Source organism: Quercus robur, chromosome 4, assembly GCF_932294415.1.
Source record: "Quercus robur chromosome 4, dhQueRobu3.1, whole genome shotgun sequence".
NCBI classification, from domain to species: Eukaryota; Viridiplantae; Streptophyta; class Magnoliopsida; order Fagales; family Fagaceae; genus Quercus; species Quercus robur.
Window position 1 is genome coordinate 20,542,444 of NC_065537.1, and position 27,779 is coordinate 20,570,222.

The 27,779-nt window shown below is 30.9% G+C and overlaps 1 protein-coding gene and 1 long non-coding RNA gene across 4 annotated transcripts; one reads left to right on the top strand and one right to left on the bottom strand.

The window, feature by feature from the left end:
* LOC126720829 (glutathione S-transferase U19-like) lies at positions 1-27,779 on the top strand. Of its 3 annotated transcripts, XM_050423645.1 has the most exons (3): positions 1-305; positions 26,486-26,513; positions 27,156-27,779. In XM_050423645.1, the coding sequence occupies exons 1-3, from the start codon at positions 19-21 to the stop codon at positions 27,498-27,500; spliced, it is 660 nt and encodes a 219-aa protein (XP_050279602.1). In that variant the 5' UTR covers positions 1-18; the 3' UTR covers positions 27,501-27,779. The 3 variants fall into 3 exon arrangements, with proteins under 3 accessions (XP_050279602.1, XP_050279599.1, XP_050279601.1); XM_050423642.1 differs by lacking the exons at positions 26,486-26,513; positions 27,156-27,779 and adding an exon at positions 3,524-4,147 and having other exon boundaries at positions 1-333; XM_050423644.1 differs by lacking the exon at positions 1-305 and having other exon boundaries at positions 26,120-26,513.
* Positions 7,840-13,289, bottom strand: LOC126720835 (uncharacterized). Its single transcript, XR_007653700.1, has 4 exons — positions 12,863-13,289; positions 12,711-12,786; positions 10,599-10,684; positions 7,840-8,001 (listed from the first exon to the last, which is right to left on the bottom strand). It is a non-coding gene; the product is annotated as an uncharacterized LOC126720835 (long non-coding RNA).

Here is a 27,779-nt window from a genome sequence, read left to right on the forward strand (position 1 = left end):
ACCTAGAGTTCTGTGACAATGGCGGGCGAGGTGGTTCTGTTGAATTTCTGGCCTAGCCTGTTTGGGTTGAGGGTCAGGATTGCTCTGGCTGAGAAGGGTATCAAGTATGAGTCCAAGGAAGAGGACTTGAGCAACAAGAGCCCTCTGCTTTTAGAGATGAACCCTATTATCAAGCAGATCCCAGTTCTCATCCACAACGGGAAGCCTGTGTGTGAGTCCCTAATCATTGTTCAGTACATAGACGAGGTCTGGAATGATAAGTCTCCATTGTTGCCCTCTGATCCTTACCAGAGAGCTCAAGCCAGGTTTTGGGCTGATTTTGTTGATAAGAAGGTACCTTTTGTACAATTTCTTTTCCTAGTGTTTTTCTTTTTCTCGGTTTTCATTGGTGTCTGAGTCTCATACATTTGACCCTTTTTTTTTCTTTTAGTTTTTTAATGTTGAGTTAATACTTAATACTAGGTGAAATATTTTAGTTTATGTTTATGAGGTTGGATTCGCTAGATTTCTTTCAAAAAATGTTATGTTGGAATGTTTATAGATTCTATTATAATTTACTAATTCGTAGGTCATGTCAAGGCAGTATTTAATTAGACATGCAAGATGACTGTATAATATATTTGACCAAAGAACTTGAAAGAAATAAGAGCAGGGAGAAAAAGAAGGAAAGAAAATTTGATGGTTTATATTTGCTTTTCATTGACCATGTTCAATTTATGTTTTTTTTTTTTTTTTCTCTAATTGAATCGAACAAACCTTTAATAATCCTAACTTATAATATTTTAAATATGTAGCACCAGCAAAAGAAATAAAAAGTGACCACAAATATATGAGACACCGCGTAACAAAACCTTCCAAAGTTACACATATATTCTACTTCTTTATTCTATTCTATTTGAAATCATGCATTTTACCATTTTATTATTGCTTTTCATAAAATTATTTTTGGTTCTACCTTGTCAAATTTTTTTCTTCTTCTACTTTAATCAACTCACTTTCTTACTGGTAATCATTTTGAGAAGTTAAGAAAAATAATTTTAGGATAATAACATATAATGAAAAGAAAATGCACAAAATGTACCTTTGTATCAACAAAATCAGCCTAGAACTTGGCTCGAGCTCTCTGGAAAGGATCAGAGGGCAACAATGGAGACTTGTCATTCCAGACCTCATCTATGTACTGAACAATGACAAGAGACTCACACACTGGTTTCCTGTTGTGGATAAGAACTGGGATCTTCTTGTGAATGGGATTCATCTCTTAAAGCAGAGGGCTCTTGTTGTCATTCATCAAGTCCTCTTCCTTGTGATAACATATTTGAATTGCTTTTACGCTTCTAAAGAGTTTTGATTGTTTTTTTTTTTTTTTTTTCAGTAAAATATTTTCTTTTTGACTAAATTATACATAGCATAATTTAAGTTTGGACAAAGTTTAGCAACAAAATTGGTTGTAGCCTAAGGCTATAACCTTATTCAATATCTTTTTATTAGAGGTGAATTTTGACAAATCCACCGTTAAATTATATTTTCTTCTTATATCCTCCATGTTTGCAAAATTTTTATTAAATTAAAGATCAATAACTATGTCATCAATAAATTGTTTAAATTGCAAGTTTTTGTAGTTTAAAATTATGCATAAAGTGTAAGCTTATAGATTATATAGTAAATAATATTTAATTGGCACAAAATTTGATATCTTTATTAAGAACATAAAAAACATGCAATTTAACGGTTAAATTTTCAAAATATGTAGTAATGTAAACGATATTAAGTAAGGTTGTAGTCTTAGGTTACAATCAATTTTGTAGCTAAACTTTGTCCTTTAAGTTTAATGTCATTTTTATTTCATCTCATATTAAAAATTTATTTTTTCCTATATTACAAGCTTTTCTATCCAAGTTGGTTGTTAAGGTAGCAGTTAAAATTCACATAAACCAGTCATACAATATGTCCAATCATATCATACTATATTATTATTTTAATATATTTATGTCACATAAATTTAATAGCCTAAAAAAATCAATAATCTCAATCTACAAACGTATCAACCACCATTGACAACACAAACCTCATTGCATTTCTTACAATCACACCCAGCTCAACACTAGAAAGAATCCTCAAAACTATGCCTCTATCAAAAGTAAACCATTAAATGGTGAAAAAAGTTAACGAATGTCTTAATTAGGGTATTGATTTACGAAACATTTATAGGAACTTTTTATTAGAAATGAATGTTTAATATAAGTGATACAAACTACATTGTCTTTATATAATATTGCCGAGTTATCTTTGATTAATGAAAATTCACATCATTCTTAAATATGTTGAATTGTCAATCTCAACTAAACACATTCACAACTTGCTTCATGTACTGCAACAATCCCTATGCGAATTGAAGAAATAGCATATTGTTTACTTCTTCTTAAAAATAAAAGCATATTGTTTACTTAATAGACCTCCATGAAATGAAAGGTGGCCATAAGTGAACAAATATTATTTTGTGATTGGCCTTTACATGGATTAGAAATATGTAAAGCATTAACAGCAAGGGGAAAAAACCATTAAGGGCACTAATCTTAAAAAATTTAATTCACAACTATAAGATTGTGAAAATGTTTTATGTGCAGTAATCTAAAGTAGTTTCTTCTATAGATCTTACCGATCTCTACAAAACAGTATTATAAACTCTATTTTATTATGATAAATTGAATGGATTTGTGCCTTAATTATTCAATTGACTTTACATGAAAAGTTATTCCACCGTAAGATATTGGAATGAAGATATGTTTTTCAGTTTTTGCCTATAGAAAGAGAAAAACAAAATATTTCACGTGAATTTGAAGGATTGATTCTCATATGTGATTATTCACTTATTAATGATTACTTGGGTGACATGAGTGTATTAATTTTTTTTGGGTGATTATTCACTACATACGGTAATGCTTTTTATTTTTTATCTTTATGACCATATGATATAACATAGACAATTTTTTTTTTTTTTTTTTCACAATATTTTTCAGAACTGGCTAAGGTAACAACTTGTTATTGAAATAGATATCACTTTCACATGAAACTATTCACTTATACAATTGTCCCAATCACAACATTCTATGTTAAGAGTGTAAAATATCATGCAAGATGACTGTATAATATATTTGACCAAAGAACTTGAAAGAAATAAGAGCAGGGAGAAAAAGAAGGAAAGAAAATTTGATGGTTTATATTTGCTTTTCATTGACCATGTTCAATTTATGTAGTTGTTGGGTACCAAATTCAAACATTATTTCTTTCCACTCTTAGCATTAGTCATGTTCAAGACCCATTCGTTTGTGCGTGAGCCACTAATTAAAATAAAAGTTATGAGAGTTCCGTAGTCTCTCTCTATCATACAATCAAGAACATATTTTATGGGCCTTTCCCACTTGCTAAGTTCTAGAGAAACATTCAGTTTGCCCAGTAGACTTGATTTGAAATTCATCACTGTCATTGTTCATCCTAGTAAGACAATGTGTGGAAAATTCAGGTTTATGTAGCTTCAAGGAAGGTATGGAGGCCAAAAAGAGAAGAGCAAGACGAAGGCAAGAAGGAATTCCTTGAAACCTTAAAGACAATGGAGGGAGAGCTTGGTGACAAGCCTTACTTTGGGGGTGAAACATTTGGGTATGTGGACATTTCTCTTATCCCCTTCTACAGCTGGTTCCATGCCTACAAGGTCTTAGACAATATCAATATGGAGGCGGAGTGCCCCAAGATTATCGCGTGGGCTAAGAGGTGCATGCAGAAGGAGACTGTGGCCAAGACTTTTCCTGACCCGAAGAAGGTTTATGAGTTTGTTGCTCAGACAAGGAAAAAGTATGTTTCGGCGTAGAGGAACGATTAGGCCTCAATTTGCTGGAAGTGCTAGCATACGATGGTTTTGGATGGTTATGTAACAGCGTTGTTTTTTTTGTAATGTTTAAGTTTGGATTTATTTCATAGTGTCCGTTTAGCTTGCAAGACACTTTGACGTGTCTGCTGAGCATTTCTAGAGGGCATGTATTGTACTGTTTTACTTGTAAGATACTATGATGTGTCTCTGCTGAGCCTTAGATCTAAAGGGCTTGTACCGAATTATAAATAAGAAAGACATTTTGTTGTGTGAGCTAAATTTTAGATCAAACTTATTCAAACTCTACCATTTTGCCATCAAGTGTATACAAAAGTATCGGTACCAACAATCTGAGGAAACAAAACTTTCAACTTTTTACAATATTTTTTACACTTAACATAGAGTGTTGTGATTGGGACAATTGCAAAAGTGGCATAAGTGATGGTTTCATGTGAAAGTGATATCTGTTCCAATAACAAGTTGTTACCTTAGCAAGTTTTGAATAATATTGTGAAAAAAAAATTTGTCTATTGTATATTATATGGTCATAAAAAATATAAAATAGAAAGCATTACTGTATGTAGTGAATAATCACAATATATATATATATATATATATATTAATACACTCATGTCACCCAAGTAATCATTAATAAGTGAATAATCAAATATGAGAATGAATCTGTCAAATTCACGTGAAATATTTTGTTTTTTTCTTTCTATGGGCAAAAACTGAAAAACATATCTTCATTCCAATATCTTTCGGTGGAACAACTTTTCATGTAAAGTCAATTGAATAATTAAGGCACAAATCCATTCAATTTATCATAATAAAATAGAGTTTATAATACTGTTTGAAGATTGGAGATCGGTAAGATCTATAGAAGAAACTACTTAAGATTACTGCACATAAAACATTTTCACAATCTTATAGTTGTGAATTAAATTTTTTAAGATTAGTGCTCTTATGTTTTTTTCCCCTTGCTATTAATGCTTTACATATTTCTAATTCATGTAAAGGCCAATCACAAAATAATATTTGTTCACTTATGGCCACCTTGCATTTCATGGAGATCTATTAAGTAAACAATATGCTTTTATTTTTAAGAAGTAAACAATATGCTATTTCTTCAATTCACATAGGGATTGTTGCAATACATGAAGCAAGTTGTGATTGTGTTTAGTTGAGATTGACAATTCAACATATTTAAGAACGATGAGAATGTTCATTAATCAAAGATAACTCTACAATATTATACGAAGACAATGTAGTTTGTATCACTTATATTAGACATTCATTTCTAATAAAATGTTCCTATAAATGTTTCGTAAATCAATACCATAATTAAGACATTCGTTAACGTTTTTCACTATTTAATGGTTAACTTTTGATAGAGGCATAGTTTTGAGGATTCTTACTAGTGTTGAGTTGGGTCTGATTGTAAGAAATGCAATGAGGTTTGTGTTGTTAGTGGTGGTTGATATGTTTGTAGATTGAGATTATTGATTTTTTTAGGCTATTAAATTTATGTGACATAAATAAATTAAAATAATAATATAGTATGATATGATTGGACCTATTGTATGACGGGTTTATGTGAATTTTAACTGCTACCTTAACAACCTACTTGGATAGAAAAGCTTGTAATATAGGAAAAAAAATAAATTTTTAATATGAGATGAAATAAAAATAACATTAAACTTAAAGGACAAAATTTAGTTACAAAATTCTTTGTAACATAAGGCTACGACCTTACTCAATATTATTCACATTACTACATATTTTAAAAATCTAACTGTTAAATTGCATATTCTTTACATTCTTAATACACATATTAAATTTTATGCCAATTGGATATTATTTACTATATAATCTATAAGCTTACATTTTATGCATAATTTTAAACTACAAAAACTTACGATTTAAACAATTTATTGATGACATAGTTATTGATTTTTAATTTAATAGAAATTTTGCAAACATGGAGGATATAAGAAAAAAAAAATGTAATCTAACGGTGAATTTGTCAAAATTCACTTCCAATAAAAAGATATTGAATAAGGTTATAGCCTTAGGCTACAACCAATTTTGTTGCTGAACTTTGTCCAAACTTAAATTATGTGATGTATAATTTAGTCAAAAAGAAAATATTTTACTGAAAAAAAAAATTCAAAACTCTTTAGAAATAAAAGCAATTCAAATATATTATCACAAGGAAGAGGACTTGATGAATGACATCAAGAGCCCTCTGCTTTTAGAAATGAATCCCATTCACAAGAAGATCCCAGTTCTTATCCACAACAGGAAACCAGTGCGTGTGTCTCTTGTCATTGTTTAGTACATAGATGAGGTTTGGAATGACAAGTCTCCATTGTTACCCTCTGATCCTTACCAAAGAGCTCAAGCCAGGTTCTGGGCTGATTTTGTTGATACAAAGGTACATTTTGTGCATTTTCTTTTCATTATATGTTATTATCCTAAAATTTATTTTTCTTAACTTCTTAGAATGCTTACCAGTAAGAAAGTGAATTGATTAAAGTAGAAGAAGAAAAAAATTTGACAAAGTACAACCAAAAATAAATTTATTAAAAGAAATAAATAAAATGGTAAAAAGCATGATTTCAAATAGAATAGAATAAAGAAGTAGAATATATGTATAACTTTGGAAGGTTTTGTTACGCAGTGTCTCATGGAAGTAGAATAATGGGTTCAGATGAGAACTAATAAGAATTTATCACATCAACAGTTTATAAAAATGTTGTAAAATAGTTTATGATTGTAGTATTGCTCAAAATTAAAATCTAAATCATGCTTTCTATGTGTGTGTGTGTGTGTGTGTGTGGTTGGGGGGGGGGGGGGGGGGGAGTCATATTTGTAAATTGGCATATCTGAGACAAAATACACTTTATGTATAATTGAGTCTTAGTTTCTAGTGTGTTCAAAAAGACTTTTAAATAGTTATATATATGGTATTATTGAAGACACAAGAATACTCACAAAATTTCTCAAAAAAAAAAAAAAAAAAAACCTAAAATTGCAAATGTCGATACCTGTTCGATACCTATTGATCTATCAAGGTTTAATGAACCTCAATACCTAATGTACAGAGAGACAGAGTGATAGACACTTAATATGAGTTGCTCCCACTTTTTGTGCTCCTTAGGGTATTGTGCCAAGTTGCTTCTAGATCTTTCAAGTGTGGATTAAAGAACTCTACCAGTGCAACAACAATCACAGTTGTTGTGGTGTTAGTCATGTACTAAGATCCGTGTAAAAGAGAATTCTCTATAATAACAAGTATAATTAGGTATTGGAGTTGATACTGGTATAGATCAATATGTTCTACTGTAGGTAGATACACTACAAGAAATGAGTTTCAAAAGGCAATGGCAAGGGCATATGGCTCTTGAAGGCCATTGTATTTGCTCTTGTTGCTAAAAGAGATTTTACGACCATGTCTTTGCAAATAGATAATTTACGAAAGCAATTTACTATCGTTACTGAACAAATCCGCCTTCACAAACATATTACCAAATGACGAGAAAAGTCGACAACTTATTTTTAATGAGGAGGAGTAGTCGTCGTTAAAAACTATTTATGATGACCTTTATACCCTCGCAATTAGTTATTTGCAAATTTCAAATTAACAACACACTTTTTAGAGACAAATAATGTTGTCGCGAAAATTTTTTTGTGAGGGCTTTTAACCCCTCGCAATTAGTTAGGAATAATAGTGATGACATTAAGCTGTTGCTTAAAATGTTTTTGCAAGGGGTTAAGTGACATCGCTATTCTATAAATTGCGAGGGACTTTGTCATCACTATAAAATTATTTATGACCAAATTTTTATGTCATCGGTGATAATATTTTGTATAATTTTTTAAATATCTTATTATTTATTTATTTATAGTTATTTTATATCATTTTTTTTTTAACTATCATGTTACAATAGTACAATAATTACTAAAAATTGATCAGTTGAAAGGTAAAAATTCATATAAGTTCAAACTTTAAAATATAGAATATACAAAAAAATCCTGAACTAGTTTTCCTCTGAGTTACCCTCCAAGCTGTTTTCAACCTCCCTCATGTTATTGACTGAGTTGTCCTCTTCATCTCTACTAGTACCATCCTTAAAAAAATAAAATAAAATAAAATAAAACATTAAACATAACTCATGCACTAGAATATTAGCTTTTATAAAAATAATAACAAATAATGGTTAAAGAGAGTGCAAGAGAAATAGAGAGAACTCATGACATGTATTTCATTTATACTCACCCCCTAATCTCCATCCATCCATCCATTTATCCACCATTTTTTTCCAAAACAGTGTAGGAATGAAGGAAGGACCATTCTTATAACGATCTTCTTTCTCTGTGTACTTCTTAAAAATAGGATTTTTAATGTGAAACATCCAATAAGAATAATAGCGTTTCACCAATTCTACAAATGCTTTCTTCACTTCCTCATCTAGTTGCTTATGCTTAAAATGTTGAGCTCTATAGCAAGCATATAAAGTTTCAAGCTCAGATTTTGGGTATTTAGTAAAAGTTGTCCAAACTCCATTCATATTTTGGTGAAAAAGAATAGTAATCTCTCGAGTAGCTTTTGGTGTGATGATTTTGCCTTTACTTTGACCTTCCCTTGCCATGTCTGCCTTTTTTTTTTTCTAATAAGCCCTTGCCATGTCTACCTACTATTAGTTAGTATTAATATGATGAAAGTATATAATATAAATATGTATTTCGAATACGATTGTGTTAAAGACATGATCCACTAGTAAAAGATGATACTCAAGTATAAGATGATACTAGACCTTATCCTCAATCCAAGAATACTTATTGCTACAATCAACACACAAATAATTGATTTTCATATCTTTATTTATTGAATGTTTAAATGCATACTCAAGAAAATTTTCAACCCCATTAATATACCCAGTAGAATGATGCATCCAAAATTTATCAACTGACATTTTATCTGCTCCCTATAAAGCATCATATTATATAACTAACAACAATAATGGTTGCTAAAACATATATAATTATGCACTCTTAAAATTAACTAGCAAAGTTAACATTGGGTCTTGTAAAATAGAAATATCATGGATTCACATATCTGGCCACAAAATAGAAATATCAACACAATCTAAAGCAAATCTCAAGCCAAACAATTGAGATTGGACAAATATGTTGTCAACATCGTCATCCTGATTAACTTTTTCAAGTAATCTAAGATTTTCAGCTCACTACAAGCCTTACACATTTAAAACTCACATCAGAGAACTCTACAAAATTTCTGTATTTAACATTCCTTATAGTGTTTCGAAAATTACCACAATATATATATTCAATAACGCTCTGTTTTGATGTAAAATATTTTCAGGAACATATTTTCATATTTTACCATGTTTGTTTTGCAGTAAAATAATTAGTCAAATGTAAAATATTTTCAGTCAAAGGAAAAATCAAAGGCAAAAAGGGTAAAATATTTTACACTTAAAAAGTCAGTAAAACATTTTACAATTTCTTCTCCTCTCTCACACCCGACACTTTATCAGCTTCTGCTCTCTTAACTTTCTCAGTTCTTCCATCTCTCAACTCTCTCACTCACAAGTCACAGGGCCACAACCCTCTCATCTCCACCCATCTCATACCATTGCCCACCCACTGACCGACCCCGACCGCCATCATCGGCACTACCAACCTCATCATGTTCGCACAAATCCTTCTTCTCTTCTCTCTTGCACCACCTTGGATCTGACGACGATCTTAAGTTTTTGGTGACTACCTGATCTTGCCTCTGCTAGGCTTAGATTTTTAGATTATGTTCTTTCTTTCTTGGACTTTCGATCTGAGTTCATGAAGGTTTTTCTTGGTTGATGGTGGCTGTCTTTTGGCTGGTTTTTCTGATCTTTTTTTTTTTTTTTTGGGTTTTTTTCCAATTTGGATTTTTGGTTGATGGTGGTTGTCATTTGAGTGGTCAGTGGTGGTTTATTGGTTGGTGGCTGTTTTTTGAATGGTTGGTGGTGTTTTGGTGGTTGTTTTTCCTTTCGATGTGGAGTTTTTTTTTGGGGGGGGGGGGGGGGGGGGGGGGGGGGGGTGATCTGTGCACCACTTTCTCTTTGTTGAAGGTCTGTACACACTGCACAGGTTTGTGCACTAGGTTTTTTTGTTGAAGGTCTGTGCACCAATTATTTTATTATTTTATTTTTTGTTGAAGGTCTGTGCACCAATTGAGTTTTGAGAAGTATATGGAAAAAAAAAATTTACAGTGAAGCATACAATTGAAAAATGATTTTCACTGAATTTTCATATTGACAATCAAACACGGTAAAATGAAAAATTTTACTGAAAATATTTTACATGTAAAATATTTTATCTCGAAACAAACAGAGTGTAAGATACAAAAGTTTGTGTTTGCCAATATACAAGATAAAATAAATAAATAAATAACTAATTATAAAACCATATATATCAGTATAGATATATATGACTAATTATTTTATGGGTTTATTCTAAAATACAAAAAAATTTAAAAAGTACCCATTTGTCATTTGGTTCAAAATTAAATTTATACAATGGAAAGATTATTCATAACCTACAAAATCCAAATTGCTAGAATTGGAAATGATAGTTGATGAAGACAACAAAAAAGAACAAATACATGTGGCATACATTTACAAAAATCAAGCATGTTGTATAAGAGAAAATGACTGCAACTCACATTGCAGTGTGCACCGAGGTTGGACCTGAGATATGGAAGTAACTTCTTCAATTCCTTAACCATCCTACCGTTTGCACCTAATCCTTCTGCGGCAACACCAAAGTAAGGGAGAGAAGTATTTTTCTTTTCTTAAAAAATTGTAAAAAGTGAACCAAAAAAGTAGAATATGCATGTGTGTGAGAGATATACATCATCAACAAGCAGTAAGTGTAAGAGATTTTAGGGTTGAACAAAGAGTGATAATTGAAAAAAAATTTATATATATATATATATATACTCACTCCAGCTAGCCAAAATGATCCAAAACCTCACACAAAAATATTAAATGAAATTGCAGAATACGATAATGAGAGAAAGGAAAATACCTCATAAACTAACGGTAAGAGCATTCTCATCAACAATTGTAAAAATTTTAGCATTTACAATCTCAAAACACTACTTTACAATTTTAACACATTATTTTACAATATACCAAACATCAAACATTCTATTTTTTTTACAACTTCAATTAAATATTATTTCTTTATTCTTTCTTTATGTTTTCTTTATTCTTTCTTTTATGTTTTCAAATAACTACCATTAACTACCATGTTTTGTACCCAACAACAACCCTCAAAATAAAACCTCTACATATGCACGTCACTCAAAATTTTTCATTTGCCAAGTCTGCATTACTACATGGATAACATACACAAGATCTTCCCATTACATTTTTCTCTGAATAGAAATCACATAGCTTTCTATTCTGATACCAAGTGACAATAGAATATTACCAGTACCATAAAATAGAATTCAAATAGTTTAGATGACTAGTTTAAGGAGAAGTTGGGCCTCATCAACGGTATAATTCAGACAGTGCTTTGAACTTGAAGCTGGCTGTATTATTGTGGGTCCATAAGTAGATAATGTACAGTCAACTGAAGTTCAATATAAAATTAGAACCAATAAGTGTGCATTTGGATACCGCTTATTTTGCCGAAAACTGAAAACAATAAAAAAAAATATATTATGATTACTGTTCACATGAACAGTGCACTGTTCATTTGCCTTGATGCACTGCTCATGTCCCATGAACAGTGCACCAGGCGCTGGTCAAAAAAGAAGCCAGACACAGACGCTGGGCTCCAAAACGCAAACCAAACGGAGCTTAAAAAGAGTAAATAATTACAACTAGAGTAAATATTAGTTCTCAACAACCAAGGAAATGAATCCAGATGTCTAAAGGTACAATGCCCTGCTTCTCAATAGCCTTTTAAAATTTTCTATAAACATCATGTGTATAAGTATATATGCCACTGAATTCAAACATGATGTATGAAATTTCATACTAGCATAATGTTCTTATGTGGATGTTGAACCCCTAATATATAAATAAATAAATAAAAGGGCAGTAACCTGCGCACAATACTTCCACTGACCCCATGATATATGATTACATTATTTGAAAAATGATTATTCTGCTTACTTAGAAGGTATAGCTCTTGCTGAACCATTTAATTGAATTCTCAAAAGCTATCAAAGGAGAAAGTTATGGAGCATTGATGGGAACCATTTAGGTGTGCACAATAGCAAAGGAAAATAGTAAGTCTTAATTGTTCAAACAAATGTATTTGAACTTGAGGCATATATGAGGCAAAAGTACCAAAACATCATTTGAGAGACAAAACTACAGGCAGCACGGGTAAACAATTTTTGCAGTAATCATAAATGTGCATCATGATACTATATATAATGTGAATACACTGAATAACTTTCACACAAGGTCAAGCAGTCAGTACACTTGTCCAATATAAAATCTTAATTGTTAAATATACCTTAACTTAGACGTCTATTCTGAAAAGATGTTTGATAGAATTTTCATAAGCTCAATCAAGGAAACAAACCCAAATTGTAAATAATTACAACTAGAGTAAATATTAGTTCTCAACAACCAAGGAAATGAAAATGAATGGGAAATAAGGATCGCAACATATCCTATTATGGTTTATATGTTGAGCAAAGTTTAATTTCAAGTGTGTAGAGAAAAATGCAAATCTGTCTAAAATATGTTCAACATATAAAACTCTAAAGATGATACAAGAATTTTAAGGAGGAATTTCAGCAAACACAAACCTGTGCTTCACGTTTCATGCTGTTATCCTGAGGAGCGAAGCAAGATTGCTGGTATCGCTGTAGTGTTTTGGTTATACTGCAAAAAAAGAATTGAATACTAATAATTAAAAACATATGTTAGACAAGCATGAGTTTGCATATTTGAGCCTAACCCAATAACAACTTGCATCAAGAGACAAGAACAATGAAAAACTGGCCATTGGTTGTGCGGCGGCTTCCTGAGGTCGTCGACAGCTCAGAGCGCGGTGGTAATGACTCGGACCTCCGGGAATCTGAGCGATGGGTGCTCCGCGAGGAGGTTGTGGATGGGGATTATGTTGTATGGGCCGGATTCTAATGGCGGTGCGCCTGGACTGGGCCGGGTTTGGCTCGGGTTGGGGCTCGGAGGTGGGCGTTACCGGTGATAGCTCATGGTGTTCGGGTTTTGTGTATATTGAGGTGGGTTTTTAGTTTAGAGATGAGAGAGAGAGGGAGATGGGCAGAACGTGCACAGCGAATCAAAAGACAGAAGGGGGTAAATGGAAAAGGCAAATAGAAAAGAGGAATGGGTGCATTTACGCGTTGGGGGGTTTTGTTTTTTGTTTTTTGTTTTTGGTTTTTTTTACCTGTTTTCTTTTATTTATGTATTTTTAGACACGAAACAAAATCTTACAATTTACAAGTTATAATAATAACTTTTTATTATTATAAAATTTACGGTTTTTTTTTTTTTTTTTTTAAGTTGAAAGTTAGATTTGTATGATCTCCAATCTCTGGCCGGAATTTTTTTTTTTTTTTTGGAGAAAAATCTCAAATCTTTTTTATCATTGTTATCAATTTTGTTCTGATTAGGCTGAAATGGCCGAAAAATTTCGTACTGATCACCTAACCGGTATGAATCACCCCCCTTATTCCACCTCAGATTAAATTTTGGTGGCTTTTGGTCTGTTTCGGACATTTCAACCTATTTCGGTAAATTTCGACCGGTATAGCAATTTCGGCTGTTACTGATATAATCAATATATTTTACCTTTTCAAGTTGAAAAATGACTAACAAACCTAGTAGAGTAAGTCGCCACCTCGTTTGAGTCTTCTGACTTTTCATCTCCTGCTCTTTAGTTAGGGATGGCAATTTTGCCCCGCCCCGCTTTGACCCGCCCCACCCCACCCCGCCTCATGCGGGATTTCCCCGCCCCGCAAAGGTGGTGGGGCGGGGATGGGGCAATATTTTGTCCCCGCACCCCGGGGCGGGGCGGGGATGGGTTTAGTATTTTTATCCCCAACCCACCCCATCCCCTCCCCAACCCTCACTAATAAGGACTATAATTGTAAATTTAGTAAATCCTAAATCACTAATATTTGAAGTGAAACACAAGAGTACAAGATATGAGATAAAATATTTTTTATTCTAAAACCCTATTGCTATTGCCGCCTCTGACCCATCACTCTTCTCTGTAGTCTATACGTGTTTTCAAGGTTCATCTCATTCACGTTACATGGTGCTTCCAGACTTCCAGTAGGCAGGTTTGTTTCATGTTTTTTGCACATTTTTTTGCACATTGTTTCATATATTTGAATATAGTAGGCAGTAGGTTTGTTGATATATTTGGCCCCACGTTGATTCATGATTTTGCACATTGTTTCATTTTGTATTTTGCACAGGAGGGGAGAGATCTTCTATTCGGTTATATTCCAAAAGCATTAAAATAATTGTAAAATTGAATGTTCAAAATTTCTTCAATTCCAGAACAAGCCAGAATAGTGAAGGGCTTACATTTAAAAGAGTTTTTTTTTTGTATATATCTCATGGTAGTTGAGTTTTAGTACTCATTCTATTCGGTTATATTTATATTTTTATATCCAACTTATTTTTTTTTTTACCATGTGATAGTCATAGTTTTTAAAACTTATTTGATTGATAATTTTAAAGATTTTATCTTTGTTAATGTGGTTAAATACTCATGTCTATATCTTTCTATCGACAGTATTGTTTTCCTTGAAATGTGTGAAAGCATTAAATGCTTGGATTTTAAAACATTTTGTTTTGTTGTGATTTATATTATTGTACCAAAAAATTTATTTATATATATAAAATTGTATTAGGAGAGGGGCGGGGCGGGTCCCCAAGGGGCCCCAAGGGGCGGGGATGGGGCAAGGTAGTTTTCCCCGCACCCCGGGGCGGGGCGGGGATGGGGAAGGGCAACAACCATGCGGGGCGGGGACGAAGATCCCATCCTCCGGCCCCGCCCCGCCCCATTGCCATCCCTATACTTTAATTTCTCTACTTTTTTTCTCTTTTATCTTTCTTTTTAGTTTTGTGAGCTTAGTCAATAGCCACGTGACAAAGCATTGCAAAGTAGCAAAGAGAGTTTGAACTTTGAAACGCTCTAACTTTTTTATTAAGTTTGACCCCTCCCCCAAATGTAAATATACTATCTTTCTTTCTTTTTTAAAATTTTTTTAACTTGCGGCTTTTTTGTTTTCATTATCTACGTACATACTATATTACTGTTTTAAACTTTTAATAGTCTAAAAAGTGATAGTTGATATTATCTTATTATTATAATTATAATTTAGGTAGATATTTAAAAGTAATATTGATATACAAGTTGAAACATAGACTTATAATTTTAATATTTTCAACAAATTATATAAGAAATATATGTATATAAATAAAATAAATTAAAAAACCAGTAACCCAAAACGAAATGCAAAAATACGCTGGTACCGAAATATTCCGTTAAAATGAACAAACTGAAACAGGTTCCAAAACGATATTCATAACATTGTTTTTCATTAATCACTAAGAGCATCTCCACTAAATTAACTAGCCAAAGTCATTTTTGGGAGAGCATGAAAAATATATAAAGATAATGTAATCTAACGGTAGATTTGTCAAAATTCACATCAAATTAAGAAATATAGGGTTAAATTCAAGTTACACCTGAGGCAACCCAAAAAAATGTTATACCACCCAATAACTTATTATTGAATTCATATTTCGAAAATCCAACCATTGGATTACATGTTCTATATGGTCATAACAATGCATGCCAATTTTCATGTCAATCGGATGTAATTTACCAATTGTTATACAAACTCATCTTTTACGCATTATTTTAAACTACAAAAACTTAAATTTAGACAATTGATTGATGATATGCCTATTAATCTTTGATCACCTTGAAATTTTGTAACCATGAAAAATGTATGAAGATAATGTAATCTAATGGTAGATTTGTCAAAATTCACATCGAATTAAGAAATATAGGATTAGGTTCAAGTTAAAACTAACGTAACTCTAAAAAATGTTACACCACACAATAACTTATTATTAAATTCATATTTTAAAAATCCAACCGATGAATTACATATTCTATATGGTCTTAACATGCATGTCAATTTTCATGTCAATCGGATGTAATTCACCATTTTATCTATAAACTCAAATTTTATGCATTATTTTAAACTACTAAAACTTGAATCTAGACAATTGAATGATGACATGGCTATTAACTTTTGATTACCTTGAAATTTTGTAAGCATGAAAAATATATGAAGATAATGTAATTTAACGGTCGATTTGTCAAAATTCACATTGAATTAAGAAATATAGGGTTGGGTTGAAGTTACACCTGACGTAACTCTAAAAAATGTTACACTACCCAATAACTTATTATTAAATTAATATTTTGGAAATCCAATCATTGGATTACATGTTTTATATGTTCCTAACATGCATGCCAATTTTCATGCCAATCGGATGTAATTTACCAACTGTTCTACAAACTCTTCTTTTAAGTATTATTTTAAACTACAATAACTTGAATTTAGACAATTGATTGATGACATGCCTATTAATCTTTGATCACCTTGAAATTTTGTAACTATGAAAAATGTATGAATATAATGTAATCTAATAGTAGATTTGTCAAAATTCACATCTAATTAAGATATATAGGGTTAGGCTCAAGTTACACCTAACGTAACTCTAAAAAATGTTACACCACACAATAACTTATTATTAAATTCATATTTTAAAAATTCAACCATTGAATTACATATTCTATATGGTCTTAACATGCATGTCAATTTTCATGTCAATCGGATGTAATTCACCATTTTATCTATAAACTCAAATTTTATGCATTATTTTAAACTACTAAAACTTGAATCTAGACAATTGAATGATGACATGGCTATTAACTTTTGATTACCTTGAAATTTTGTAAGCATGAAAAATATATGAAGATAATGTAATTTAATGGTCGATTTGTCAAAATTCACATTGAATTAAGAAATATAGGGTTGGGTTGAAGTTACACCTGACGTAACTCTAAAAAATATTACACTACCCAATAACTTATTATTGAATTAATATTTTGGAAATCCAATCATTGGATTACATGTTCTATATGTTTCTAACATGCATGTCAATTTTCATGCCAATCGGATGTAATTTACCAACTGTTCTACAAACTCTTCTTTTAAGTATTATTTTAAACTACAATAACTTGAATTTAGACAATTGATTGATGACATGCCTATTAATCTTTGATCACCTTGAAATTTTGTAACTATGAAAAATGTATGAATATAATGTAATCTAACAGTAGATTTGTCAAAATTCACATCTAATTAAGATATATAGGGTTAGGCTCAAGTTACACCTAACGTAACTCTAAAAAATGTTACACCACACAATAACTTATTATTAAATTCATATTTTGAAAATCTAACCGTTGGATTAAATATTCTATATGATCTTTACATGCATGCCAATTTTCATGCCAATAGAATGTAATTCACAATTTTATCTATAAACTCATATTTTATGCATTATTTTAAACTACTAAAACTTGAATCTAGACAATTGAATGATAACATGGCTATTAACCCTTGATCACCTTGAAATTTGTTAAGCATGAAAAATATATGAATATAATATAATCTAATGGTAGATTTGTCAAAATTCACATTGAATTAAGAAATATAAGGTTGGGTTGAAATTACACCTGACGTAACTCTAAAAAATGTTACACTACCAAATAACTTATTGTTGAATTAATATTTTGGAAATCCAATCATTGGATTACATGTTCTATATGGTTTTAATATGCATTTTAACTTTCATGCCAATCGAATGTAATTCACCATTTTCTCTATAAACTCATATTTCGTGCATTATTTTAAACCACTAAAACTTGAATCTAGACAATTGAATGATGACATGGCTATTAATCTATGATCACCTTGAAATTTGTTAAGTACGAAAAATATATGAATATAATGTAATCTAACGGTAGATTTGTCAAAATTCACATTGAATTAAGAAATATAGGGTTGGGTTCGAGTTACAACTGAAGTAACTCTAAAAAATGTTATACTACCCAATAACTTATTATTAAATTCATATTTTGAAAATTCAACCATTGGATTACATGTTCTATATGTTCTTAACATGCATGCCAATTGGATGTTATTTACCATTTGATCTTTAAACTCATCTTTTATGCGTTATTTTAAACTACAAAAATTTGAATTTAGACAATTAATTGATGACATTCCTATTAATGTTTGATCACCTTGAAATTTTGTAAGCAAAAAAAATATATGTAGATAATTTAATCTGACGATAGATTTTTCAAATTTTATATCAAATTAAGAAATATAGGATTGAGATCGAATTACACTTGATGTAACTCTAAAAAATGTTATACCACCCAGTAAATTATTATTAATTTAATATTTTGAAAATCCAATAATTGGATTACATGTTATATATGTTCTTATCATGCATGCCAATTTTCATGCCAATCATATGTAATTTACCAATTGTTCTATAAACTCATCTTTTATGCATTATTTTAAACTACAAAAACTTGAATTTAAACAATTGATTGATGACATGCCTATTATTCTTTGATCACCTTCAAATTTTGTAACCATGAAAAATGTATGAGAATAATGTAATCTAACGGTAGATTTGTCAAAATTCACATCGATTTAAAAAATATAAGGTTGGGTTCGAGTTACACCTGACGTAACTCAAAAAAATGTTACACCACTTAATAATTTATTATTGAATTCATATTTTGAAAATTCAACTGTTGGATTACATGTTCTATATGGTCTTAACATGCATGCCAATTTTCATGCCAATCGGATGTAATTCACCATTTTATCTATAAACTCATATTTTATGCATTATTTTAAACTACTAAAACTTAAATCTAAACAATTGAATGATAACATGGTTATTAACCTTTGATCACCTTGAAATTTGTTAAGCATGAAAAATATATGAATATAATGTAATCTAATGATAGATTTGTCAAAATTCACATTGAATTAAGAAATTTATGGTTGGGTTCGAGTTACACCTGACGTAACTCTAAAAAATGTTACACTACCCAATAACTTATTATTGAATTCATATTTTGAAAATTCAACCGTTGGATTACATGTTTTATATATTCTTAACATGCATGCCAATTTGATGTTATTTTCCATTTGATCTTTAAACTCATCTTTTATACGTTATTTTAAAGTACAAAAACTTGAATTCAGACAATTAACTGATAACATGACTATTAATCTTTAATCACGTTGAAATTTTGTAAGCCTGAAAAATATATGTAAATAATGTAATGTAACAGTAGATTTGTCAAAATTCATATCGAATTAAGAAATATAGGGTTGGAATCGAGTTACACTTGATGTAATTCTAAAAATTGTTACACCACTCAGTAACTTATTATTGAATTAATATTTTGGAAATCCAATCATGGGATTTATGTTGTATATGTTCTTATCATGCATGCCAATTTTCATGCCAATCGGATGTAATTTACCAATTGTTCTATAAACTCATTTTTTATGCATTATTTTAAACTACAAAAACTAGAATTTAGACAATTGATTGATGACTTGCTTATTAATTTTTTATCACCATCAAATTTTGTAACCATGAAAAATGTATGAAAATAATGTAATCTAACGGTAGATTTGTCAAAATTCACATCGAATTAAGAAATATATGGTTGGGTTCAAGTTACACCTGACATAACTTTAAAAAACGTTACATCACTCAATAACTTATTTTTGAATTCATATTTTGAAAATACAATCGTTGGATTACATATTTTATATGGTCTTAACACGCATGCCAATTTTCATGCCAATCAGATGTAATTCAACATTTTATCTATAAACTCATATTTTATGCATTATTTTGAACAACTAAAACTTGAATTGATTAATGATATGACTATTAACCTTTGATCACCCTGAAATTTTGTAAGCATGAAAAATATATGAAGATATTGTAATTTAACGGTAGATTTGTCAAAAATCACATTGAATTAAGAAATATAGGGTTGGATTGAAGTTACAGTTGACGTAACTCTAAAAAATGGTGCACTACACAATAACGTATTATTGAATTAATATTTTTGAAATCCAATCATTGGATTACATGTCCGATATGTTCCTAACCTGCATGCCAATTTTCATGCCAATCGGATGTAATTTACCAATTGTTCTACTAACTCATCTTTTATGTATTATTTTGAACTACAAAAACTTGAATTTAGACAATTGATTGATAACATGCCTATTAATCTTTGATCACCTTGAAATTTTGTAATCATGAAAAATGCATGAAGATAATGTAATCTAACAGTAGATTTGTCAAAATTCACATCGAATTAAAATATATAGGGTTAGGTTTAAGTTACACCTAATGTAACTCTAAAAAATGTTACACCACACAATAACTTATTTTTAAATTCGTATTTTGAAAATCTAACCATTGGATTACATATTCTACATGGTCTTTACATGCATGTCGATTTTCATGCCAATAGGATCTAATTCACAATTTTATCTATAAACTCATATTTTATACATTATTTTAAACTACTCAAACTTGAATCTAGACAATTGAATGATGACATGGCTATTAACCTTTGATCACCTTGAAATTTTGTAAGCATGAAAAATATATAAAAATAATGTAATTTAACGGTAGGTTTGTCAAAATTCACATCGAATTAAGAAATATAAGGTTGGGTTTGTGTTACACCTGACGTAACTCTAAAAAACGTTACGCTACCCAATAACTTGTTATTAAATTCTTATTTTGAAATCCAACCGTTAGATTACATGTTCTATATGGTCTTAACATGCATGCCAACTTTCGTGCCAATCGGATGTAATTCACCATTTTCCCTATAAATTCATATTTTATGTATTATTTTAAATTACTAAAACTTGAATCTAGACAATTGAATGATTACATGGTTAATAACGTTTGATCACCTTGAAATTTTTTAGGCATTAAAAATATATGAATATAATGTAATCTAACAGTAGATTTGTCAAAAATCATATTGAATTAAGAAATATAGGGTTGGATTCGAGTTACACCTGACGTAACTCTAAAAAATGTTACACTACCTAATAACTTATTATTGAATTCCTATTTTGAAAATTCAACCATTGGATTACATGTTCTATATGTTCTTAACATGCATGTCAATTGGATGTTATTTACCATTTGATCTTTAAACTCATTTTTTATGCGTTATTTTAAACTACAAAAACTTGAATTTAGACAATTAATTGATGACATGCCAATTAATCTTTGATCACTTTTAAATTTTGTAAGCATAAAAAATATATGTAGATAATGTAATCTAACGATAGATTTGTCAAAATTTATATTAAATTAAGAAATATAGGGTTGGGATCGAGTTACACTTGATGTAACTCTAAAAAATGTTACACCACCCAGTAACATATTATTAAATTAATATTTTGGAAATCCAATCATTGGATTACATGTTTTATATGTTCTTATCATACATGTCAATTTTCTTGCCAATTGGATGTAATTTACCAATTGTTCTACAAACTCATATTTTATGCATTATTTTAAACTACAAAAACTTGAATTTAGACAATTAATTGATGACATGTCTATTAATCTTTGATCATCTTGAAATTTTGTAACCATGAAAAATGTATGAAAATAATGTAATCTAACGGTAGATTTGTCAAAATTCACATTGAATTATGAAATATAGGGCTAGGTTCAAGTTACACCTGACGTAACTCTAAAAAACGTTACACCACCCAATAAATTATTATTGAATTCATATTTTGAAAATTCAACCGTTGGATTACATATTCTATATGGTCTTAACACGCATGCCAATTTTCATACCAATCGGATGTAATTCACCATTTTATCTATAAACTCATATTTTATGCATTTTTTTAAACTACTAACATTTGAATCTAGACAATTGATTGATGACATGGCTATTAACCTTTGATCACCTTAAAATTTTGTAAGCATGAAAAATATATGAAGATAATGTAATGTAATGGTAGATTTGTCAAAATTTACATTAATTTAAGAAATACAAGGTTTGGTTTAAGTTACACCTGACGTAACTCTAAAACATGTTACACCACCCAATAACTTATTATTGAATAAATATTTTTAAAATCCAACCGTTGGATTACATGTTCTATATGGTTTTAACGTGCATGCCAATTTTCATGCCAATCAGATGTAATTCACCATTTTATTTATAAACTCATATTTTATGCATTATTTTAAACTACTAAAACTTGAATTTAGACAATTGTTTGATGACATGGCTATTAATATTTGATTACCTTGAAATTTTATAAGCATGAAAAATACATGAAGATAATGTAATCTAATGGTAAATTTGTCAAAATTTACATCAAATTAAGAAATATAGAGTTTGGTTCAAGTTACACGTGATGTAACTCTAAAAAATGTTAAATCACCCAATAAATTATTATTGAATTCATATTTTTTAAAATCCAACCATTAGATTACATGTTCTATATGGTCTTAACATGCATGCCAATTTTCTTGCCAATCGAATGTAATTTACTCTTTGATCTATAAACTCATCTTTTATGCATTATTTTAATGGGAAGAAATTTTTATTCACTTTTGAGTGAGAGAGAGAGAGAGAGAGAGAGAGAGAGTACAAAATGATGAGATTAATGAATTTTAGGCTACTATTTTGAAGTTGAAAGTGCTATCATTTTTTTGTGGGTACAATTGTTTAGAAAATAAGGACTGACCTTTCTTATATAGGATGTGTATAAAAGGTTTTTTTTTTAGACTGTAAACAAAAGGTTCATCTAAAGAATACAAAGTGTTATATGTCTATACGTTTCTTTTTATTTTTCTTTGAATTTTAGAATAACTTTTAACTCCAAAAAAAATTAATATTTTAATGAGTTTTTGCAAAGTTCAATCGTAGCCCTCACAAATTGTAGGGATATTGGGCCCAAAACTTCTTTATCTGTACTATGACCCTATCCGAGGATGATGGTGTGTCCGAGGATGAGATATTTTTATCAGAAGAGACTGCGATAGTAAGTAGAGAGATCAGTCTTAGTCATAACAATTCAAGGGGTGGGTCGAGAATAAGCACATCCTCGACTAACCAATGCCGAGGTCTGAAGGGGTTACCAGTTGTCCTAGGTAATGTTCCAGGAAGTTCCGTTGGTGCAGATATGTATTGCAATGAGATCAAACTGGGAGAAGTCCTAAAAATATCTTAGGAGAAAGTGGCTGCCTCCGCATTAAATGCACTGCAGCTAACTCTCTGATCGCATTAATGTGGAGGTAATGCCTGAACAGTGGATTTCAGCCTTATAGCTACTACATAAGGACTTATGGGGAGTGCTAATGGGACAAGTATCAACATCGACCGTTTGGCATGCACGTGGAAGGTGGAGATGAAATGGAAAAACAGTATAAAAGAAGAAGGAGACAATGAGACTGGAGATCGAAAAAGATAGAGAAAATTACTGTAGCATCTAGAATTGATTTTGTAATCAAACCTAAAGAAATACATAAGAACAGATCTCCTTGGACTTTGCCGATGACGATTTTCTTCATTATAAACCTGTTCATTTACATCTTCTTGTCCTTTAAATCTATTTTCTAGTTAGTCTATTTCATTAGAGCCCAGTTTTCTAACTCATTCTCTACAAATTCATTGTTTTGGGCTTTTTGAGCCTATGTTCATTCATACCTTGGGCTAAGATTTCAAATTTGGTTCTTACACAAATAATTTTGTGTTAGTAAGGGCATATTTTTAACCCACGCAAAAAATAAACTTTTTGTAAAGGATTTTTATTGTCCCTCGCAAATAATATGGAGGGAAAATTTCCCTCCAAAATATTAATATTTGTGAATGCTATAATACATAATTGCGACATCTTTTCTTATTAGTCACAAATATTTCACATTTTTCCAAGTATTTGTGATGACTTTATTTTGTTATCACAAATAAGATTTTTTTAGAGGGTTTTATGGATCCGTAAAAAATTCTTGATCGCTAATAGTCATTTTTTTTAATGAAATTATTTTAATCTTTTTTTATTCCAGATTTTCTTCTCATTAATATTTGTTTCTTTTTTTTTACTTCTTTCCAATTTTTGTTGTTTGTTTGTCTCTAATGGACAAAATGAGAGTACAAAGAGAAGCTTGAAGTGCCTGAAAGGCCTGTGGCAATTATATCTAACCATGCACGTATCCCATATTAATTCTTTACTTTTGTTAGACTAAAGGCATAGTTAGGAGGATTCTGACTAGGGTTGAGCTGGGTATGGTTGTATCTTGTAAAGAGGTTTGTGTGGTCAGTGGTGGTTGATATGTCATTGTCAAAGTGGTCCTTAAGGTTAGGGTGGTCCTGATAAATTATATGACAAAAGCAATGACATCGTCTGGAATATTGCCGGGGCAGCGCCGCCTTAAGGTCAGGGTGGTCCCATATATATAATAATCTAAAAATTTTTATTTGTCTATCATTCAAAAAAAAATTTTGGAATACTCTCAATTTTTTTTATACCAGTAAAATTAAATTTTGCTCCATAATTTGTTCTATATTCAGTGGATGAATGATTGCTTGGTTGTGTATATTGAAAGAGATGTAACTTGTAGCATTGATAATGAGACTATTATGCAATAATTTCAAAATATGAAAACTCGCAGAAGACAATTGTAAATTTTATGTATTTGTGTGTTTTTTTTTTTTTGTTATTGTCAATATGTAAATTTCTCTTTTTATTACATTGTATAATTTATACTTTTTAAAGAATACCCTAAAAAAAAATCCTGGAGCCGCTACTGAATATTACGGAAGGATCCAGAAGTATTAGAAATGTTAGTACAATAGACTTGACTTGGAAAAGCATGTCATTAAATAAAAATAATTACCTTATCAAATATATATATATATATATAATAATTACTCCTTCAATATAAAATAAAAATAAATAAATAACATTTGCATTAGTTTATTAAAAAATTTATATCTACTTTAATTTAATATGAGAATATAAATCTTTTTATTTTACATAACAATTTTTTCATTCACATAACCATTATTTTTAAAACATTCACCCAACCACCTTCACACACATCAACCAAAATAATAATTAAAAAATGAATAAAATATGCATTTTTATGACTAGTAAATTTAAACAAAATATATATAATTTTAGACAAACTAATATAAATAATTTTTTGAATTAGTTAATAAAAGATTTGCATTTATTCTATTTTACATCAATTGATACAAGTAACCATCATTTCATAAGTTCAAAAAATTAAAATACTTAGTATTTTAAAAAAATTAAAAGTGAAAAAAATAATTTTGGTACTATTTTTTTTTTTGAAAAATAATTACAATATTCTATTAACCATGTAGTTTGAACCATTTTCGCTTAGACTCTCAAATACTTTGTATATAAGAAAGTGTCAATTCAACTACAAATCCTTTGACAATTTTGGTACTAAATATTATAATAACTAAAACATTTTCCTTATGACTAGAGATATTCTAGTCTATTATAAAAAGTATATTTATATTAAGTAAATTTTATGGCATTTTTATCCTCAGTCGTGAAAAAAAGAAGAAAGCCCTAGCAGCAAGTAAGTCATATTAGTCAAAGCCGCCTGACCAACCCCTTGACTATAAATCGACGCTCTCTTCCAAGTTTCTATGCACCCCTTGACGGACTCTCAATAGCGAGGATAATAAAATCTCTACAAATATAAAAAGGTCACGTCCAATGAAAGGTCAGAAAAGTGACATAGAGTGAGGGACTACTGATGAAAAAGTAAGAAATGCAAAAGTGCTAATTATTTGACAAAGAGTAGTTATAGCATCACAACAAGAGGAATAATGTGTTCACATAGTGTAATGGGGTTAGTTGAAGAGTATTTCCACATTGACCACTGCTACCCTTTTATCAATCACCAGACTTTTACTTTAACGAAAGCAATGACATCGTGCGAAAGCAATGACATCGTCCAGAGCCGCCACTGCCTAAACAACCCCTTCACTATATATTTACGCTCTCTTCCAAAGTCTCTTTGCACTCCCTCACACTTATTTTTGCATCTCTCTCATTTGCTTCAACACCTAGAGTTCTGTGACAATGGCGGGCGAGGTGGTTCTGTTGAACTTTTGGCCTAGTACGTTTGGGTTGAGGGTCAGGATTGCTCTGGCTGAGAAGGGTATCAAGTATGAGTACAAGGAAGAGGACTTGAGCAACAAGAGCCCTCTGCTTTTAGAGATGAACCCCATTATCAAGCAGATCCCAGTTCTCATCCACAACGGGAAGCCTGTGTGTGAGTCCCTCCTCATTGTTCAGTACATAGACGAGGTCTGGAATGATAAGTCTCCATTGTTGCCCTCTGATCCTTGCCAGAGAGCTCAAGCCAGGTTCTGGGCTGATTTTGTTGATAAGAAGGTACCTTTTGTACAATTTCTTTTCCTAGTGTTTTTCTTTTTCTCGGTTTTCATTGGTGTCTGAGTCTCATACATTTGACCCTTTTTTTTAATGTTCAGTTAATACATAATACTAGGTGAAATATTTTAGTTTATGTTTATGAGGTTGGATTCGCTAGATTTCTTTAAAAAAATGTTACGTTGGAATGTTTATAGATTATATTATAATTTACTAATTCGTAGGTCATGTCAAGGCAGTAATTCAATTAGACATGCAAGATGACTGTATAATATATTTGACCAAAGAACTTGAAAGAAATAAGAGCACGGAGAAAAAGAAGGAAAGAAAATTTGATGGTTTATATTTGCTTTTCATTGACCATGTTCAATTTATGTAGTTGTTGGGTACCAAATTCAAACATTATTTCTTTCCACTCTTAGCATTAGTTATGTTCAAGACCCATTCGTTTGTGTGTAAGTCACTAATTAAAATAAAAGTTAGGAGAGTTCTGTAGTCTCTCTCTATCATACAATCAAGAACATATTTTATGGGCCTTTCCCACTTGCTAAGTTCTAGAGAAACATTCAGTTTGCCCAGTAGACTTGATTTGAAATTCATTACTGTCATTGTTCATCCTAGTAACACAATGTGTGGAAAATTCAGGTTTATGTAGCTTCAAGGAAGGTATGGAGGCCAAAAAGAGAAGAGCAAGAGGAAGGCAAGAAGGAATTCCTTGAAACCTTAAAGACAATGGAGGGGGAGCTTGGTGACAAGCCTTACTTTGGGGGTGAAACATTTGGGTATGTGGACGTTTCTTTTATCCCCTTCTACAGCTGGTTCCATGCCTACAAGGTCTTGGACAATATCAATATAGAGGCGGAGTGCCCCAAGATTGACGCGTGGGCTAAGAGGTGCCTGCAGAAGGAGACTGTGGCTAAGAATTTTCCTGACAAGAAGAAGGTTTATGAGTTTGTTGCTCAGACAAGGAAAAAGTATGTTTCGGCGTAGAGGAACGATTAGGCCTCAATCTGCTGGAAGTGCTACCATATGATGGTTTTGGATGGTGATGTAATAGCGTTGTTTTCTTGTAATGTTTAAGTTTGGATTTGTTTCATTAGTGTCCGTTTAGCTTGCAAGACACTTTGACGTGTATGCTGAGCATTTCTAGAGGGCATGTATTGTACTGTTTAACTTGTAAGATACTATGATGTGTCTCTGCTGAGCTTTAGATCTAAAGGGCTTGTACCGAATCATAAATAAGAAAGACACTTTGTTGTGTGAGCTAAA